The 20,213-nt window shown below is 38.1% G+C and overlaps 3 protein-coding genes across 4 annotated transcripts in view; 1 reads left to right on the forward strand and 2 right to left on the reverse strand.

Moving 5' to 3' along the window:
* Positions 1-169: 169 nt before the first annotated feature.
* Positions 170-1,709, reverse strand: LOC114356550 (SET domain-containing protein 4). Its single transcript, XM_028309794.1, has one exon. It carries the CDS (start codon positions 1,544-1,546, stop codon positions 170-172), a length of 1,377 nt encoding a protein of 458 aa, XP_028165595.1. The 5' UTR covers positions 1,547-1,709.
* An 894-nt stretch (positions 1,710-2,603) lies between these two features.
* Positions 2,604-5,381, forward strand: mad2 (mitotic arrest deficient 2). The gene is made up of 3 exons (XM_028310045.1): positions 2,604-2,809; positions 3,128-3,274; positions 4,307-5,381. Exons 1-3 carry the CDS (start codon positions 2,740-2,742, stop codon positions 4,711-4,713), a joined length of 624 nt encoding a protein of 207 aa, XP_028165846.1. The 5' UTR covers positions 2,604-2,739; the 3' UTR covers positions 4,714-5,381.
* Positions 5,382-6,360: 979 nt separating this feature from the next.
* The window catches only part of vn (membrane-bound neuregulin protein vein), a 78,383-nt gene continuing 64,530 nt past the window's right edge, over positions 6,361-20,213 (reverse strand). Inside the window, exons 2-6 of one of the 2 annotated variants that reach the window (XM_028308917.1) lie at positions 13,361-13,529; positions 11,398-11,543; positions 10,791-10,890; positions 10,223-10,281; positions 6,361-7,384 (exon numbers count right to left, since the gene is read on the reverse strand). In XM_028308917.1, the coding sequence (XP_028164718.1) occupies positions 7,362-7,384; positions 10,223-10,281; positions 10,791-10,890; positions 11,398-11,543; positions 13,361-13,529 (497 nt within the window). In that variant the 3' untranslated portion in view covers positions 6,361-7,361. Of the gene's footprint in view, positions 7,385-7,949; positions 10,282-10,790; positions 10,891-11,397; positions 11,544-13,360; positions 13,530-20,213 lie in introns of those variants that run through there. The other variant, XM_028308839.1, reaches the window with a different exon arrangement.

The following is a 20,213-nucleotide window of genomic DNA, read 5'->3' on the forward strand; positions in this document are numbered from 1 at the left end:
AGGTAGATAATGTAACATGCTTGTTTATTTATGAGTAGCTATACTTAGCTAAGTAAGCCCTAGTAAGGGTAGCCAGGGTAGCCCTTAGCTACTGTACTGCTTTGATCTAGGTAATAAAGCATGTAGGTAAAGAAATTTTGAAAAAAAAAGACATTTATTATTACAACATCTAACATTTAATAAATTTCTCTAATATATTAACATATTGACACATGAGCTCTACACAATTACTTAAAATAACACTTCTACTATCATTATTCCTTAATCTATTAATTGATTCTTTGATATTTTTCACCTTGTTCATAACAAGTGGTGTAATTAGATCATTTAAATCTTTATTGCTAGAACATACAGCTGCTGAATAAAGCAGCCGACTTACATCTTTACTGTGATCATAGTAATACTTTACAACCATTAAAAGTCCATACAAATTAAAACTTAGGCCTCTAAAATCGATGTACAAGTCTTTATTTAGACCATGACTAGTTATAAACGAACATTGTTCTTGAGACAGTTTGATAGATTTGGTACCTAAATATGTTACAATATCTTCAAATGGAAAACACACATAGTCCAAGTCATTATCTGGCAGAAAAAATCCATATTCAGTGATCAATTTTAAATTATGACTATCACCATAGCAAATGAACACTTGGGTAAAGGGTTCAAAATTGTTTTTTGTATAAATTGAAAACCACACATCTGAAAAAAAATCTTGATCTAAATTCACAATGTTGACATTCTCCATACTCTTCCGTACCATCAATTTGGTTTCATTTCTAGCATTTGGACTGTGATTTATCATGTCCAAGTAAGGGCATAGTGATATTTTTGTGTTGTCGTTAATCAAGTTAAGTATGGAGTCGCTGACATTTTTAAGATTTAGCACATTTGTTAAGTCCATAAACACACATCTAGTGTTCACTGTAAAATAGGCCCACTCATATACAGACACATCAAAGTTGTTTTGAAATTTTGCCACAAAGTTATTCTTACTTGCACTTGATCGTAAAATTGTATAAAAAATATCATAAGAAGACCTTATTATGTCCGTTTGCTTGGATATCACTGTCTGTATATCGGAGTGAATGTCACATTGTATATTGCTGGGTAAAAAATATGGCACAGTATATTCTCTGGGTAGGCTATTCAAATACAAGTGCCACTTTGTCTCACTACCTTGTACTTTCAAATAGGTCAAATAAAAAGCTAGAAGAGACTGGAATGAGACTGACTGCTTGTAATCTAGTAAGCATGAAGATTTATTCTCTAAAAATATACTACAAAAAGCCTGATCTGTCAGTATTGTGATCACATTCAAAGTCGAATTCAGAGGCAAATTGATCAGCTCTTCGCCCGCCAATATCTTCCTTTTTGTAAGCACTCCTCGGCCAGTATCCTCGAAGACAGCTAGAACTAGCTTTTCGTTTCGCCTTATACTCTGTTTAGAGAGCCAAGTGTTCAATAATATCAAATCTTTCTCATCGTCACAAGTACGAAAGTTGCGCACTTTGTTTTGTTTTCTTTTCCTCTGTGTTCGACCCATCACGGTATTTTTCACACTTATTAGGGGACATGAAAGTAAGTCCTGTGACTGTAACTATTTATTTAATAGGTTTCATAGAATTTTATAAAGATTTCAGAGAATATTGTTTTGGTAACGTTACATTTTCGAGTTTGCGTGCGACGATGTTTTGGAAATTTTGGCATTTATCATGTTTGACAGTCAATTAACACGTTTTATTATTCAACATGGTTGATCCAAAATTCCAACAGAAGAAAAGATTACAGTTATTAGGAATTATTGATATCGTTAATTATTATAACTAGATTATTTTATTCTGATTTAATTATTTTAATAAATAGCAGCTCACTGAACAAATTTAAATCAAACTCATTGCTGCTTTAAAATAGAAACAACCAAACGCTTTTCGTTCATCAACAGCACATACAATTTTTGGGCGTATTTACTTTTACACCAAAAAAAGAATATACTTTTGCTGGCTAGAGAATTCAATCATTTTTTTAAGGTTGTTCGAAATAATTAAAGTGAAAATAAAGAAAGAAAAATCGTTTATTTGGTACCAAAATATAATTTGAAACAAAACAAATAAACACATGACATTTTGTGTTTCTGAACGACAAACAGGTGTCAAATTTGACATTTAATTCATTTCACCCAGTGTTGCCAGAAGGTTACTTTTGTAACCTTTTAGGTTACTTTTGAACTGCTGTGGTTACTTTTAGGTTACACTAATGAAAAGGTTACTTTTAGGTGATTTTTCAGAAATTGTAGAATTAACTTTAAAGGTTATTCAGTAAAAAATATTAATAGTGACAATTTAAAAATTATGTCATAAAGTGCATTTAAACTTGAATTTGATTTATTATTTGTTAAAAAAAATGAGTTTTAGCGAATGTTTTTCGATAATAAAACGCAAATCCATGAAACGTTTTTATACGACTGGTCACTTTTCGAATTTAGATGATCAATTGTATTCATTTTCCATCCATGCGTATGAAGGTTACTTTTTATTCAAAAAGGTTACTTTTTTTTCAATTTCTGGTAATTTCTGACTAGACCCGACTGGCAACACTGATTTCACCGGCCCCAGCAGTTTGCGCGGTTCAAAAAATCGACCGTTGTGTTGTCGAAAATCAGTGTTTCTTACTTTCTTTCAGGACTAAAGTTATTGTTTTTAAGGTTCTGCTATTATTATTTCGAAAGAAAGTACCAAAATGTCGCAGCAACAAACTAAAAACTGCATTACCCTTCGTGGTTCTGCTCAAATTATTTGCGAATATCTGAGTAAGTCATCCTTCATTTTATTTACATTACTCCCAAGCTACATACTCATACAAAAGTTATATTTCTTTGTCCAACAAGTAGTCTCTTACTCATATCCCGTAACATTAAATAAATATAGGTACAAAATGTAGATCTACCTAAATCTCTACATAATAGGGTAGCAGTTGGATATTGTATTTGCATTTGCCAGTTAATAAGACTACTCTCCTTGTCCTTAGTTATTATAATTTTCGCCCAAATGTAGAAGATCATAATAAAATAATTATGTATTTTCTGTGATGGCACACATACTTTATCAGCCTAATATCTTGCTTCTAGACTTTGCAATCAACTCAGTCCTTTTCCAACGAGGTCTGTACCCACCAGAGATGTTCAAGGCTGAGCAGCAGTACGGGATTACATTGTTGATATCTGAGGATCCTCAAATTAAAAGCTTCCTGACCAATCTTTTGAAGCAAAGTGAAGGTAATAAAAACTCATAAAACTCATTTATTTTTGCAAATAGGCTTATAAAAACCACTTTTACACATCCCGATATTAACCCTACCACTGCTTCGGGACAATAAATGGGCCAGTGCCAGGCCAATAATTTGTTCTTGCTAAAATATTCCTCTGAACATTCTTAAGGAATTAATTCATGAATGTTTCTATTTCAAAGTACTTTAACCAATAGATTTGGTGAAAGGTGTGATTTGGAAAAACAATTTGAGAAATCACCCTTTGCAATTATTTGCAGTTTAAACTCTGATTTTTAATTCGACGGAATTTTGACATTTCAGAAGTGTTGTCAACATTGAAACATTCCCATTATGAATGGAGAGCATTTTCACAAATTAAAAAATAATCCTTTCTTGAATTAAAGGTTTCACTTAAAAAACTAAGGCTTAAAAATGTACTGATTACTTCAAAATGGTTATTTGAATTTTTATTATCATATTTTTGAAGTTACAAAAAAAGTTGGGAAATTAATTTTCTATTACTGGACTCCCTGGTCAATAATCCATGGGTTACAAACCTTTTTTATGAAAATCTTTTTGTTAATAAAATCTTATCTTCATAAAATAACCAATTTAACAAGATCCCAATTTTATAATCCAAGTTGATTATGACGACGATGATGATTATTGATGATCAATAAATATTTTCGTTTATGATAATATGTCGTTTTACTGTGTTAAAACTCGTTTTTTTCTATTTAATCTCTAAAATGTACATAATCATTAGTGTACATTGAATTGACAAAACAAACAATAGTTCATTCTTGTAAGTTGTACTTGATGAAATTTCATTTCATATTATTTATTAATAATTCAAAGCAAAAAAGGCTTATCACATCTGAATTCGCAAAAAATGACAGCTGTCAGAATTCCGTCGAATTAAAAATCGGACTATAGTTTGAATTATGCCATTACAAACTGATTGAGCTAATAGAAGATTATAAAACTTACTGAACAATCATTTCAATTTTTATTATTCTTAGACTTTATTACATTCCAGAATGGATTATCAACAAAAAAGTAAGCAAGCTATCCTTGATTATATTAAACGTAGCAAACAAAGAAGTCTTGGAGTGCTGGGATTTTAACGTTCAGTACGAAGAAGGTGACATAGCATTATCTAAGGAGAAAAACGAGACCGTAGGCAGTAAAGATTTGAAGAAAATACAGCAGGAAATCAGGGATGTGATGTTACAAGTTGCAGCCACGATATCGTACCTACCGTTCTTAGACTGTCGGTGTTCGTTCGATGTGCTAGTTCATGCCAAAACAGACTGCGATGTACCGGAGAAATGGGCAGAAGCGGAACCAGTGTCGATAGCCAACGCGCAGAATGTTCAGCTCAAAACATTCACAACTAGTTTACATAAAATGGAAACGGTTGTTAGTTATAAGTTAGCAGATTAAGATATTTATTGTTTCCTAACAATAATTATAATTAAGTTTTTTATTTGCTCTTGTAAACTGAAAAGAACTTACCGAATTTTGTAAGTTCCTAAGTTTAGGAAGCAAATTTTTGTACCTATTTTGAGCATTGCTAAAAGCTATACTGCATAAAGATGAAGTTTCCACTTTGTACCTGTCTATTTAAATGCAGTTTTTTGCAACATAAAATTGGATTTTCTAATGAAACCAATCATGAAAACAAGTTGCTGACAAAATTCGGGGCAACTCCACGCTAAATTTTGTCAGTGTGTGCGTGCGCGCCGCATACGTATTGGCGCGCTCACATACAAACCGCGCTCGGGCGTTTCTATGAAGATGACCTACTCATTTGTATTTACTCTTATATGGCTAAATGTCTGATATGGAGATTGACCACTATAAAAAGGTTGAGTATCACTTCAACTGATGGTTGATAATTATTTTTCACATTATGGAATACTCACACAAATAACATTCCAAAGTACTTTTTTTGAACAAGTTAGTTGCAGTAATCTTGCGGTTATTATCGACTGGGTATCGCAGTATTCGTGTAAATATTATGGTAGCTAGTCTAAGTTGTAGTGTAAGGTTTTTACATTTTAATTTTAGATGCATTTTTCGGAACAATCAATTTATTAAAGGATTGTAACTTACTTATTTCTTTTATTTATGGTAGACAGATACATACGCCCGTATTCACAGACGATGCTTGCTTAAGTGAAGCAGCAAATCGAACGCACAGCGTTGAATAGAGCTCTGTGATTGGCTCGTAGGTCACCTGCACTGTGACACCTCATAGTAATGTTTGTGTATAGGGGCGTTAAACATTTACATGGTTACCAACACATTAGGGATTTTGTAGCGTATTTTTCTGTGTTAAACCAATCGAGTCATGCAATAGACTAGCCGGGCTAAGATGCGCGCCATGATTTAATCTTAACGACTCCTTTAGACGACAAATGTATGGATTTAACGTGCCAAATCGATAGAATAGTAACTTAGTAAAAATTTATCGTGGCGCGCATATATCCTAGGTCTAAAGGTAATAAAACAATGAATATAGTTTTGATTAATTTATTATGTATAACAAAGCTCTTAAAATAGCGTTTACAAGCTACAATAAATATCATCTATTCAGCAAATAATACTGTACAATCTGTTAATACAACTTAACATTTCAATAATTCCGGGCACTTGAGATCTTACAGAAAATGCGAGGTAAGGACACATCAATATATTTAAAAAGCTGTTTTATTTCTCACAAAAAGGATCCATACAAGTATTTTTCACTATGTACTGTGGCGTGAATGACATGGTACGAACGAACGGTATAATTCTCGCGTGTACCACGTGATGTGAACGCGCCTTTATTGTTTACTAGCTTTCCGCCCGCGGCTTCGCCCGCGTGGAATTTTGTCTGTCACAGAAAAACTTTATCGCGCGCGTCCCTGTTTCAAAAACCGGGATAAAAACTATCCTATGTTCTTTCCCGGGACTCAAACTATCTCTATGCCAAATTTCATCAAAATCGGTTGCGAGGTTTAAGCGGGAAAGCGTAACAGACAGACAGACAGACAGACAGACAGACAGACAGACAGAGTTACTTTCGCATTTATAATATTAGTTGGGATTCAAGGTAGCCTTTTAAGTCCTTCATATTTTAGTTTGATTTTCAAAGTAGGTATTTAGGGTTTCTCGATGATAATGCACATGCACATGATGTTAATGTATTGTCCTCACATCATCTATGATCTGAGGTTTTGTCACTCTTTAGTCTGGTAGCTTCTCCTTCGGCTTATGTGTTAGGTAGGTACAATTAAAAAATGGTCCTACTTACATTCGAATGTGAATGGTGGTCCTATTTTTGAATTCGTGACGAAATGCGTATGAATGAGACGGTCTACGTCAAACCCGGTACACCTACGCTCCTCTGAAGCTGTAGGTAGAATTAAGTTTTATTTATTTGGTACCAAATATTGATTTTTATTTCTTTCTTGAAGGATAGTTGAGACTAATTCAACCTCTCGTTTCCACCACTGAAATTCCTGGGCCTATAGTTTAGGCTACCGAATGCATTAAGTTTTATGAAATAGTGTAATTTTGGCGTTGATAGAGATGTTTTAATTAATTCAACAAGGTTCATACTAAGATTTAAAGAAAGAGTAAATATTTACTCGTATTGAATTAGCGCCCTTTACATTGTATACAATAAGTCGCATTGTAAGCACCACTATTATAAATTAACTTAAAACTAATCGAAATTATAATACAAAAGCTTATCCTATTGACCCACAGTAAAGTTTAATTACACCGAAATGCGTCAGCAATCTGCTATTTAAACGGAAACCAATGGCCAAGGCATTCAAAGATTATTTTGCTTAAAAATATGTAATTTTACATTTAAAGAAAAATATGTAACTTTACATTTCTTTTTTATAATTTGCCAACAGAAGGTCTATTTTGCAAATTGATTCCAACTTTAACATCTTTTTCTCTTTCACTCAGCCTAGCATTCTTAATGAGAGTGAGAGAGATGACTAAAGCCGAATTGTAACTAGTCAATGTATAATTTTGTGCAGACCTCAGGAATGATTTCTCTCCAAACTTCAAATTCGTTTCCAAGTTGAATCCTACCATAATGGTTCTCCTTTACCTGTAACAGAAAAAAAAAGTAAACAACAAATATTTTGCTATTTTTTCATTTTTTGGTGTGTTGCATGCAGTGTTACCGCGTTTATTTATCTCACAACAAATAATTAAGTTTTTTAAATAAAATGTACCTATTTATAGACCATGCATCTATGTTGTTATTTGTTACAATATTTACTAAGCATTAGTCACTAAATACAAAATGGGAAATGAAAAAAAAAACCTTGTCACAATACATAATAAAAAAAATATGTAAAAAATGCAAAGTATTTTTTCCATTTCGTAAAATGAGTGCTGAGTGTTAATTCAGTGCACGACATAAATAAAATTTCGAATAATACATACCATTTTTCATGTTGGCTTCCAACTTTCGCCATTTTGAGGATTTAGGTAAATTAAGATAAAAGAAAACAAATTGTCGCCATTCTGTTAATTCCAACACTCATTCATTTATTGTGATTTTGGTATAGTATCTTTACAATGACTAAACACAATCGCCTTAATATTTGTTGTGAGAAAATGGGCGCGATGACGTCATTGAAAATGTTATTGATTACTTTTAATAATTATTAGCTTGTATTAATCTTTTTCAAAATTATTTTATTATAATCTCTTTTTTATTGTAATATTTCAATGATGCCACTAGCCTCAAGCATGTAACCATCGATATGTATTAAAAATAAATAATTCCCTTCTGATTTAATTACATATAAATAGTGAACTTAAAAATTAATAGAAAACTTTATACAAAATGAAAACTTTAAAATTAAGATTTAAACTGCCTACTGAGTGAGTATTCGGTCCCAAAAACGGATTTAAAATCGTAATATGTTTGAAAAAATCAAGAAATATACTAAAAAAAAATATTTCACTACATCCCCAACCATACTTCCAATTGACACTCAAAAATTATACATAAAATTCAATCTAGGCTAACCTAGCTATAGTATTAAAACTGATCTCTGACTAGGTATCTAACGAAATGAATGAAATATTTCACCATTCAGAATTGATTTGTGATGTAGTTGTCTTACTCGCTCTACTGAAGATAAAATAAAAACTAAAAAGATACCTAAGTGAATAAAAATATAATAAATCTGTCTAATGCATTGATAAATAAAAAATAAGAGAACAACCAAATAAGTACAGCGAGCAGAACGTAATATAATTTTTACTATGATGTATAATTTGTTTTATAAAAACTGCCTTAAACTAATAGATATGTACATAACTTGCTAGTCTCATTTCAGGACGTTACAGCTACGAGTTACCAAACCTTAACATAAATTAATAATAACAATGAAATAAATCGTAATAATACAAATATGTGTAAAATATTTACAACTTCAATAGAAGGAAAATTAAAAGCTTTTACTATGAGGGGTTCAGATTTGTTTAAAGTTTAAACGAAAAGCAAATTAAAAAAATTTTCGGTTGCATCTCAAAGCATTCATAACTACATTAGCCTACTATTATTTCGGAAACTCGTTAATCTAAACTCGAATGACGTTCAGTTCTTTTATTAAATATTAATAAATGTCGGAACATAAATTAGAAAATAAAATGCTTAAAAGTTATAATCTCACTGGGCCAGCCATTTACCTATAACTGGAAGTTGAAGCTATATCTACTATAGCTCTTCTTGCCGTTTAGCTAAGTGCAGTTTCATAAATTTTCAGTTTAAATACTTAGTAACTTTAGTAAGTGACTTATGACTATGAATTTACTATATACCTACTGGGAGGGATTTGAAGAGGTGGTACAATTGGCCACGCCCTTTTACCTAGGTATACCACCTACAAATCGTGTAGAAGTTCGTCTACGTGGGTGTTTGTGCAAATTAGAATTAGAATTCTGACGGTTAAACTATTTTATACACTCTTATACTTTGTAACTCCATATTTAATTTTTTATTATGTCTTTGTTCGACTCGTCTCAATTTTGACTTGGTTTTGACCATTAAGATTACTTAGGTTTACTATTATTGCTTGCGTTAGATTCGTATAGAGTCTACTTGGTAGTATTCTTTTGTTGTTTGAAAAGCTTTTCATTCTTAAACTGCTAAAAAGTCGTTTTCGATATCTATTGCAAGGTATTTCCACCTTCCTCCTTCAAAACTGCCTTGAGCAATACTCAATTTCTATGGTAGAGTCGAGGAAAATCTCAGAAACTGACTTAGCTAAACGGCAAGACTACAACTAATGCAACTAATAAAAAATGGAATCTTCACAAATCCTCATCCAAACGTAGATGAGACTGAGATTCGGAAAAAAGTGTATTTACAATAGCCATTAAACAGCTGACCCTTAACTACAAACAAAAATAGGCATGTCTAGCTACATCGACACAAAAACCAACTGGATTACAGTCCATTCTTGTAGCGACTGCGCGTTCCGGACTACAACCCTAGATGATACACCAATCTCTATTAAACTACGCTGGAATAACGTAATAATAACCGATGGAATTAACCCATAAAAATGTTATTGGTTACAGTAATTTAATCTACTTTTATTAGCTTATAAAATAACACTCGTGTCAGTGTAATGTTGGTTGATTGCTATGATCTGTCTTTTTGCATACGTCCAGAACTAACGTAAAATACTTCCAGCTTTTAGAATAATAGACATTGCTGTATGCATAAAAACCGTTTTCTTAATTCAAAATAGGAACTCCATATTTTTCATTTGTTTTTACGAAGGGTGTAGTACAACGGAACGCGCGAGCTAAAATTTAAATTCAAAATTGGAACAAGGTGGGTTCTGCGCCGGCGCAACCGCCGGCTAACAGTAGAAGGACGTCGATAAGCCCAATTTGCATGTATAGGGGTGGTGATACATACTGCTTCTATTTGATACGTCCTTGTTCTCGCATCTTTGTCCGTTGAAGCCTTCTGGACACCTGGAAAATGTATTTTTTACATTAGTAATTTAGATTTAAAATGTCTAGGCCATTGTTTATTTTGGAAAACTAGGGTTTTAAACGTTATGTAATCAGAAGAAATTAATAAACAGTTAAACCACTAGATAAGGCCCAGAACAGACGGTGAAACGCAACTGTAACGAAACTGCAACTTTCTGATGATTCTTATGAATGAAACTGAAACTGAAAGTTTCAAACTGGTCGCGTCATGTGTGGTCTCTCAACGGACGCTATGGCAGAAACTTAGATGCAACTCAAAAGTAACTAGCAGTTGCAGTTGCGTTTCACCGTCTGTTCTGGGCCTAATGGGTTCAAAAAGGACATGGTAGTTACGAGTAACTTGCAATGTATGAGAATGCTTTGGCAACTTTTTGGCAATAAGTAAGTGTTTATCGTCACGTAAACGTTTTGCCTAAACTTCGATAAATCTTGAAATGGTACTCCAGCCCATACAAGAACAAAATATAGGTACTAAATACATTACTTACTTGCAAGCCTGCTCCCGTACTGGTTCAAAATATAAACACGTGCCTCCGTTGAGGCAGTACGAAGAGGGGTCCGGCATCGGACAGGGCGCACCCACCGACGCTGAAATCAGAAAAGAAACATTACAAATTCTGGACCTAGGGGATATTCATAAAACTGAAGTGACGTGATAACAAATATGTAGGATAATGTGGTACATGGTAGCTACTCCACGAGGACTATGAATGAACCACAAAAAAGAAATAAAAAATAGAAATGGCACAATTTAGGCAGGCTTATCGCTGGGGAGTGGGGGATTCATTTGGGTGAATAGGGGTGAATCCAGAACAGTGACTTAGGGAGAGGCCCTGAGTAACAGAACAGCACAATGACAGTTTGATGCGATGGAGCCTGAAGATTTTTGAATGGCGATGAAAAAGGGCGTAAAGCTTTGGCTGAGAATCAGCAACCAATTGGTGACCTCTTCACCTGAGCGGGAGAAGCCACAACGTGTGGCGCAAATTGGAGAAGACTTCAATATTTAGCAGCGTACTTAATACGGAACTAAAATAGGGTATTCAATAGGGAATTATTGATTGAACTTCTAGAATGTTCTCGAAGGATACTCACATGTGTCAGGCGGTGACGTGCTTGGCGTCATTACGCTGACGTTGGCAGAGGCCGTGGCCGGAGGCCCGACGGCTCCCTGCGCTCTACACTCGTACGTCGCGGAGTCTTCGTACCGCGCGTGCCTTATTACTAACACCGAGCGCCTCCTGGAATGAACAAAAAGCTGGATTGAGAAGTTAATATAGGACAGTGACAGTTGGCAGAATTTAGTTCAAGAAAGAAACAAGATCTGGCTGCAGCAGCTAATCGAACCTTATGATGGGAGCCTGCGCACTAGGCAGCCAAGAGTGACCGGATTAGCCGCCACAGCCAGGTTGCCTAGGGCGCGGGAGGAAACTCTGAAGATATTATTTTGTTTTCCGGTCACAATACAAGTGATACGTAAATAAAAAAATTCCGCTCCGCTCGCCTCGAAATATGCGCTATAAACTAATTTATGGCTGCAATAGGTAAAGATGTTCAAGTTCTTCTAAGAGTTCTTTTAAAACAAGAACATCAGCAGCTAAGAGAAAACCAAAAGTTCTTTGCATTGCAAGTATCGACAGCAAATGTTGAATAAACAAAACACTTATTAAAGGTCTACTGCAGGTACATTGAACTTTTAATAGCCAACATTAATAATGTGCAATAAGTAACCGTCATTTGAAATATGCAAAAGACTAGCCATAATCTCCTGCGTGACATCATTATGATCACTGATGACGGGTTTTATAAGATCCTATTGATTCTCAAAGTCATCGAGTCTTAACTCTACAAAATGATTTCAAAATATCGACTCTATCCGTCTTTTTTACTCATCCCAGCTACAGTGGACGATTAAGAGAGATAGGATCGAATAAACCGATATCGTTTACCGAGTGGAACCTAAAGTTAGTCACTGATGTCGAACAATACATCAATCTCGCAAGCCCAGATCGATCGCTAAAATACCATCAAGTACTGCGATAGAATTCCAAAGACAAAGGGTGACTCACTTTTAAAGAAATAAAGCAAGTATTGAACTGATGAATCGGTGTTTGTTTCAGTTCATCGCAGACAGACAAATTGCATTTACCTATTCAGTTGTAATACCATCAAACGGTGATGTCTGATATTAATCTCAAATGACCCGTGAAATTGCTCGCGTCACTTCGTCATAATTGCCTGTTACAGTTGCTGCTAAGTGCATCATTTGGCACCCTTTTCACTGAGTAATAAGGCCCTTTGTCTATTGGCTGGTGGGCTAAGTTGTTGATACCTTAGCCGGTCAATGACAGTCGACTGCAGTTGCGATTAGCTCAATCTGCGCCTGAGCAATGAACGCTAATGCAAACACCATATGAATGCAAGCACCATTTGTTTGGTTACATCGCGCTGTTGTTTGTAGAAACAATTTTGGATCAAGATCAAGATTGCGAGTTACGAGCATAAGTGGGTCATAACGTTTAGCTGGAAAAAGAAATTGTGTCACTTAATCAGCTTGCGCTCATTATATCGTAATATTATATTTACGAGGAAAGGTTTATTCCTTTTAGTGTACAAGCTCACGCCTCTTCAGAATGCGAAAAGACTTCTTACGTGCCATTTGACACAAATGGAAAATTTATTGCTATGCCATGGAAGTTTTCTGCTTAGGTATACTTAGTTTCTTCTAACTTAACATCAAAGCTCGAGCGATTCAGATTGCTACTGATAGAGAATGCATACTACCTACGTGTTACGTATGACTACGATTTACTCTGGTTTGGAGTCTGCTCTGTCTGTTGTCTAAAGTTTTTTCAGTCAAATTCTTCACTTTCGGCTGTAAACTATTTTACTCCTATACTTAATATAATAAAAATAAAGGTTTCCACCAGAGTAGAGGAGACGAGAAGTGTTTGAACAAATTAATTTGATTTCCAAACACATTTCTTCTCTGCGTGGAAACCAGGCCGATTATTGTGTATGGACCAAGCATACTCATAGTACCTATTGCTAAATTTACCTGAATTTCTGCACCCGGAATCGCCTCAACGCAATCTCTGCGACGGGCTTCCCGTCCTTATACCACGCAATGCGCGGGGGCGGCCGCGCGCTCGCCTTGCACTCAAGGCGCACGCGCGCGCCTCGCGTCGTCCGTACTGACGTCATCTCGCTCACTCGCGCTGGACTGCCTGGGGAGGAGAGGTGGTGGTTAATGTGGTTGATAGGATTCTACTAAAAATGGCGCTCAGTATCTCATCATCATCATCATCTCGGCCATAGGACGTCCACTGCTGAACATAGGCTTTCCGTGTTGCCCGGTTGGTATCGGCCTGCGTCCAGGGCCTTCCTGCTACCTTTATGATGTCCGGTGGCAATGAAGAGCCTTGATAGCGTGGATAAGCAAGAGATGGCAGAAGTTAGGGCTTTAGCAGTCTCGTAAAGTTGAATCGTAGTCTAGTTTCAGCTTCTATGCCGTCCTCAGACTAAAAGCCTCCTATCACATAAAAAAAAGACTTATGTACGGTTTGTATCTTGTGTCGTTATTAGCTTAAAGTTATGTGGAGTGTACTGGAGTAGGGTACATAGTCTCGGAATAATAGTTAGGGAACCTTGGAAGGTTGCTCATCAAAGTGCTAAGAAAATGATAGAGTGCAGAATTGTTTGTTGCTTTTGTTCATAGTTAAATCAATTTTTTTCAATGGATTATGTGAATGAAAGGAATTTAGATCTTTTTAAAATTATTTCCATTCAAAAATCCTTATCACTATCTTATGTCGCACACCTTATTGAACTTTTCGGGTGTCTTTTTTATCTGCATCGCAGTATTTTCTATATTTTACGCGCTTGTTGGCCACTGGAAATGCATGAACGGTTCTCGCTCCGAATTCACCTCAAACACAAAAATGAGTCGTCTTCAAAAGTCCCTCACTAAAAATAACGTCCCTGTCATTAGGCCAATGGCCTTATTATTTCGTCTGACGAGTAACATTTGTAAGACCAGAAATAACCTGTGTTATCTAAACGGGAGCCACTCGTTTGGACATCCATAGGACAAAAAAATTGGCCGCATTTCAGGGAGTGAAAAACTCCGAGCTAGTTGTAAATCATTTACTATATCTTTAGAGCGTGTCAGCTTAATGCTTGTTTGTAATAGATTGGGCGGGATTTTCAAGAAATTGCGCCACGAATTTTCGTGAAAACAAATGTTGTATTTGTATTTTTTAAATTGAAAAGATCGGTCTGTGTGACAACACTATATTGTATACCAACGGGACTAGACTTATGTACTTTACTTGGGATTCCAAATCTTTTTACAAATATTAGGTTTCAGACGGACGCAAATGAAAGCTGAAAATATTAACTCTTCCCGATGTTATACCCTTATAAATTAGGAAGACATTTTCCACTTTTCTTGTTGGTACCTACTTAGGTTCATTGGAGCGTTCTTTTAACGTGTCTCAGAGACTGCTGCATGTTACCTACCGTGACAGTGATAGAAAGAATTTAAAATCTATCTGCTTGTCATGAATTTCCCTAATCTTTGCTACGTGTGCTACCCACGAGTGCTCATAAATCTCCCTATAAATATGACATTGCGTCACCGGCCCAGATACTGACCCCTGACATTCGCGTCCATCCCCAAGCCTTGACGTCATCCATTCAGGCCCGTATTTGTTCCACCCACGGTCCCATTCATAAAGATATCGGCCGCAAATAGATGTTTAGGTTGCCATTCGCCATTATCTGGGGAGTGCGTTTTAGACAACGTTGATTTATTGACAGCTGCGTAAACAGTTGCTCTATTGTTACTGCCGTCAATAGGAGCCGTATCGTAATTACTAGAGTGAGTAGGCACATTAGCCATTTGAGTTCCATTGTGAGCAGGAGAAGATTTTTCAACAGCTTTGATCATTTTCAGTCTTCTATCGTTTCTATCGCCCGTATTCACAAACATTACTGTGAGGTCTTACAGTGGGCGTGGACGCACAAGGTGACACGAACTAATCACAGAGCACGATTCAACGCTGTGCGTTCGATATTTTAACTTAAGTAAGCATCGTTTGTGAATACGGGCGTGTTTATTTTTTGTTAGCGAAGCCCAGATATGAAATGTGAATATTGGAGACCGATGCTGGCTGATGTAATTAGATTATTGAAAAAGCATTCCTCTAGAACTAAGGGTATCTTTATTTCCGTTGTTCCCACTAGGTCCCCACCTATTGATTTTATCAAATAATTAAAATGTATTAGTATTTTTATTCCCGTTGAATCCGCCTTACCGGCCGGAGGAGTGGGGACAGCGGGAATGAAAAAAAACTTAATAAAATAAATGTGTGGGGACAAGCCTAGGTGAGGACAACGGGAATAAAAACCATCAAAGAAAGAGACTTGAAGTTCTTTATTCGTAACCGCAGAAGTCTAGTTGTGACGAAATTGAGATGGTCGTGTTGATCGTAATGTTCAGACAAACATCTGTGTCGTTGTCCTATCAATCTCACATTATAGTGCGGAAGTTCTTCCTGAAGATGAAAATATATTTTTTTAACCATACCTTCAATTCAAGTTTATTGAAACGAAAAAGCTACCCACCGCCTTACATCATAGGCCTTCACAGAAAGGTGTTGCGTAAAGACCACTTGAAATTCCAATCCAAGAATCTGGCGTGATAATAAATGCGAGGAGCTTCGCATTTGCGAATCAAATGACCTCATCTCCTGTAAGTAGGTGTTGAGATCTCTTCAAGCAACGGTGCAACTATGAATGATGTGACGTGGTTTGTTAATGGTGGTAAAAAATAGGCCTTCATGCCATCAAGATACGGTTCAGGAAGCTTAAGTACGCAACAGACATGCGGCGTCCTTGCCAATTTATATGCCCACGCGTCTAGCCGGTGATACGTCACAGGATAATGCTCTCTGTCAAGGATGTGGGTGGAAATAGTTTGGAAGTAGATAATTCGGAGAAAGTAAAGAGCATCGTTTTTATTTTAAATATTTATAATATTAACTTGTTTGCGGCACGGTCATCCCGATTCTGCAATACGTGCTTTGCTACATTGTAAACGAGTGATCTTTCGTTTTAAAGTAGGTAAGTCTAGGTACCTACATATTATATTCGTTTCAGCCAATTTATAAAATTTATTAGTATTTTATTTGTGACCTAAGTGTATGATATGTTTATTTTATTTTTAAGCTTGTAAGCGCTTTGGACCTGCTCTGTAAGCTTACAAGTGTTTTGCAATAATAAATAAATAAATTAGAATGTCGAAATTTTTACGTTTACATACCCTTGTAGTAGGTACATAGTTGTTGTTATGTAGTTCTTCCATAAGTCAGGGGGTTCTTACAAATACATAAAGCTATCAATTTTGATCAAGACCTAAAAGCCAGGCCCCATCTAAATGCGTATATGGATCATACACTCCTGGGCATCAACTCCCGTCCGCAAAGAAAATTCACCAGTTCAACAGTTGTACGTGTTCCCCCGAATCCAACTAATCAATTGGTTCGTCACTTGTTATAAATAGGCTGGGCAAGCCGTGGACGGAAGCCGAAGTGGGACGGCGCAGGTGAGCCCGCTGGCCGACGGCCAACTGTCTTACTCACGACGAAAGTGCAAGTGAGGGCTTAGACGGGGCTCTATGGAGGACTAGGGAACTCGAGGAGTACAGATGGCGGCAAAACAAGCTAAAAAATGCACCAGAATTTTATGTATTTGTCGGTACCCACGACAAAAGTGCAAGTGAGGGCTTAGACGGAACTCTATGGAGGACTAGGGAGGGCTGAAGTAGGTACAATAGAAGGTGGCACATGCTAAACCAGCGATATCTTGTAGTTGTACTTCCTATTCACGACGAAAGCTCAAGTGAGAGCTTAGATGGGCTCTATGGTGCTAGGGGCTATTGGGCTTAGAGTACAGGCGGGGACACAAGTTAAACACAGCGGGTTTTTATGTATTTGTACTGCTCACAACGAAAGTGCAAGTGAGGATTTAGATAGTACTGCATGGAGGACTAGGGAGGGATAGTACAGACGGCAACTTGTAGTTGTACTGTTCACGATGGCAGTGCATGCAAGTGAGGACTTAGAAGGGGCTCTGTGGAGGACTAAGAAGGGCTAAAAAGTAGGTCCTACAGACGGCGATAAAACAAGCTTAACACAGCGGTATCTTATGCATTTGTAGGTAACAACGACAAAAGTTCAAATAAGGACTAAAACGGGGCTCTATGGAGGGGTAGGGAAGGAGGGCTAAAGTAGGTAAAAGACGGCACGACAAGCGAAACACAGCAGCATTTGTACTAGTTCTACTACTTACTCACGACGAAAGTGCAAGTGAAGGACTTGGATGTGGCTCTATGAAAAACTAGAGGGAGCCATGCTAGGGAATCCCGTGGCCGCCCAAAAGGCGATCGGTCTCGTGTATACGGGGAGACCACCACTGTTTCGCGGCCTCAGCTGTGATTTGGCGACCAACGCAAACCCACAACGGACATGAACTCGCCTTACGATTTGGAACTCGACAACCAAGAGGTGGAGGCCTATGCCCCGAAGGCATACGCCGAAACCAGCAACCACAGCACGACGAACAGGACGGACTCCGGATCATGGGTCGGAGTCTTCCGTAACCTCTGCGTTGCCGGATGGGAGGCTCGCCGGAAGGAGCCTGCCTCTGTGGATGGAAATTCTTCCCTTTCGGAAGAGGAGGCGGGCCCAACGCCCAAATTCAACACTGCCCGCCGTGGTAAAGAAGACCGGCAGTGGCCAGCGGGCCCAAGAGTTATAACAGGAGGGTGGAGGAGCTGCAGGAGCTCGATATTAATGCCGACCTTGACAGGAGGGCCAAGGCCAGTCTGATCCGCAGAGAAAAGAGCCGGGCGGGCTCAATCTCGCCGAATCCCAAGTCCAAGGTGGACTATGAGAGACTGAACTTTGAACAGCTGAGGGCTTGCGGGGGACTGTTTGTCTCTGAAATTGCCCGCGTCTCTCAGATCTCCGGACGTTTACAGGGTCCCCTGAAATGGGCCCTCAACAGATCGGCGGACAACCTATCGGACATCCTCGACCAGCTAGCAGCTCACTCCGAGACGGAGGCTCTGCCGGCACCCAAGCCTAAGCCGAAGGTGAAGTTGACCCTTCCCCGCAGCGCAGCCATCGTACAAGAAGGTGCTCACCAAGGCCAAGGCTACAGTGGACCTAGCCGAGCTGGTAATCCCCAACATTAATAAGGTCACTGACTTGGCAACTGGAGCTCGCCTAATCAAGTAAGTAAGTGCTCTCCGGAAGCAGTGAGAGTGGGGGAGATCCGGCGCAGCACCCGTGGCGAGTGATCAGTCACGATCAACTGCCCAGTTGTAGCGCAACCTGCCTCAGGCAGCCGCTATTCTATGCACACCTCCCGCGATTCAGCCAGAATAACCGTAAGGTTGGTATGGCCATGGGTGGTGGTGGGCAGCTGTGCCCCTCTCCAGCTGACCAAAGCGGCCTATGTTTCCGGTGCAGCAATCCGGAATAAGGCTGTGGATTGCGAAGGTCAGGCGCACTGTGCCATCTGTACCGAGGCCGGCTGTGACATTAGCCACCACAGGAGTAACTAACTGTAAACCCCTCCTGAAAAGAGGGAAGGCAGTCATGGGGGCGCAGGATCTCTTTCTGCAATCCCTGTCAGCTTCTGCAAACCCTGGCAGCGTGGACGCGCCACCGCCGTCGCGCAACACGGGACCCGGTGGAGGACCGCCTGCGCGTGGCTTACAAGAGGCCAAGAGGACGCTGCAGACCATCATCGCGATCTGACCTGTGCGGCGGTAGGGGTCAGTAGTTCGTCATCAACCACGGTACCCGGGAACGTACCTTTCTATTGGCGACGAGTGGCGAGAGTATACATATAGACGGCACAAAATAGCTAAACACAGCGACTTCTTCAGGCGGCATCATAACCATAATAAGTAGTTTGCAATGTTCGGGTTTGCCGTCGACCGTACTTTTGGAGAATAGGTATGAGTTATTTAGATAGATATTGAGAAGTATTGGTGAAGCGAGCTAGAGGAGGATAATCATCTCATGCAAGTAAGAAATTAGGACTATAGGGCTACAAATATTAATAGTTCTAGAAGGTTAAATTCTGCAATGTTCTTTTACGCTCTAAACAGAATGAAAAAGAGGTCGACTAGTCAGGCTGAGAAGCCATCCAAAATCAACACCAGAAAGTAACTTAGAAGGTTGGCTAGTGACCAACTTTCTTATTCTATCGTCAGAAGCGAAAGTAATGAATACAATTAGTACTTCTAGGTAGATAAATAAGACTAAGGTTGACATATTAGTTACTCTGAGATTAAAACGCCCGTGTTCAAAAACGATGCTTGCTTAAGTGAAGCAGCAAATCGAACGCACAGCGTTGAATAGAGGTCTGTGATTGGTTTGTGTGTCACCCTGTGCGTCCACGCGCACTGTGAGGTGTTAGGTAGGTATCTGTTTTTCGAATTCATGTTCATCTATTTCGTTGAAATCTTTTGTATAGGTACAAAATAATTTGAGCAATTTTATTAGGGATGTCCTTAGATTTGCTTTGTTTATGACGGTTAGATTTTCAAATATGAATTCTTTCGTCTCCGGGACTATTCCCACCTCACGTTCCCACCGCTGCAACTCCTGTGTAGCCAGGATCACAGCTTGACCTCCATAAAAACCCAACCAATGAAGGTCAAGTTTGTCCCGGGGGAAAGTTGATCTGTCATTGGACCCGTAACGAAATTAATCAGAAGAACATAGGAGGAGTTCGAAGTAGTAATGTGGGCATTATGTAGTTAAATCTGGGTATAATCTTATATACAGTGTGTCCGGGCATGTAGTGATCAAACTTTAAGGGCGTAATCTATG

The sequence above is a fragment of the Ostrinia furnacalis genome, unplaced genomic scaffold (assembly GCF_004193835.3).
Source record: "Ostrinia furnacalis isolate ACB-3 unplaced genomic scaffold, ASM419383v2 OfSCF0058, whole genome shotgun sequence".
Lineage (NCBI taxonomy): Eukaryota > Metazoa > Arthropoda > Insecta > Lepidoptera > Crambidae > Ostrinia > Ostrinia furnacalis.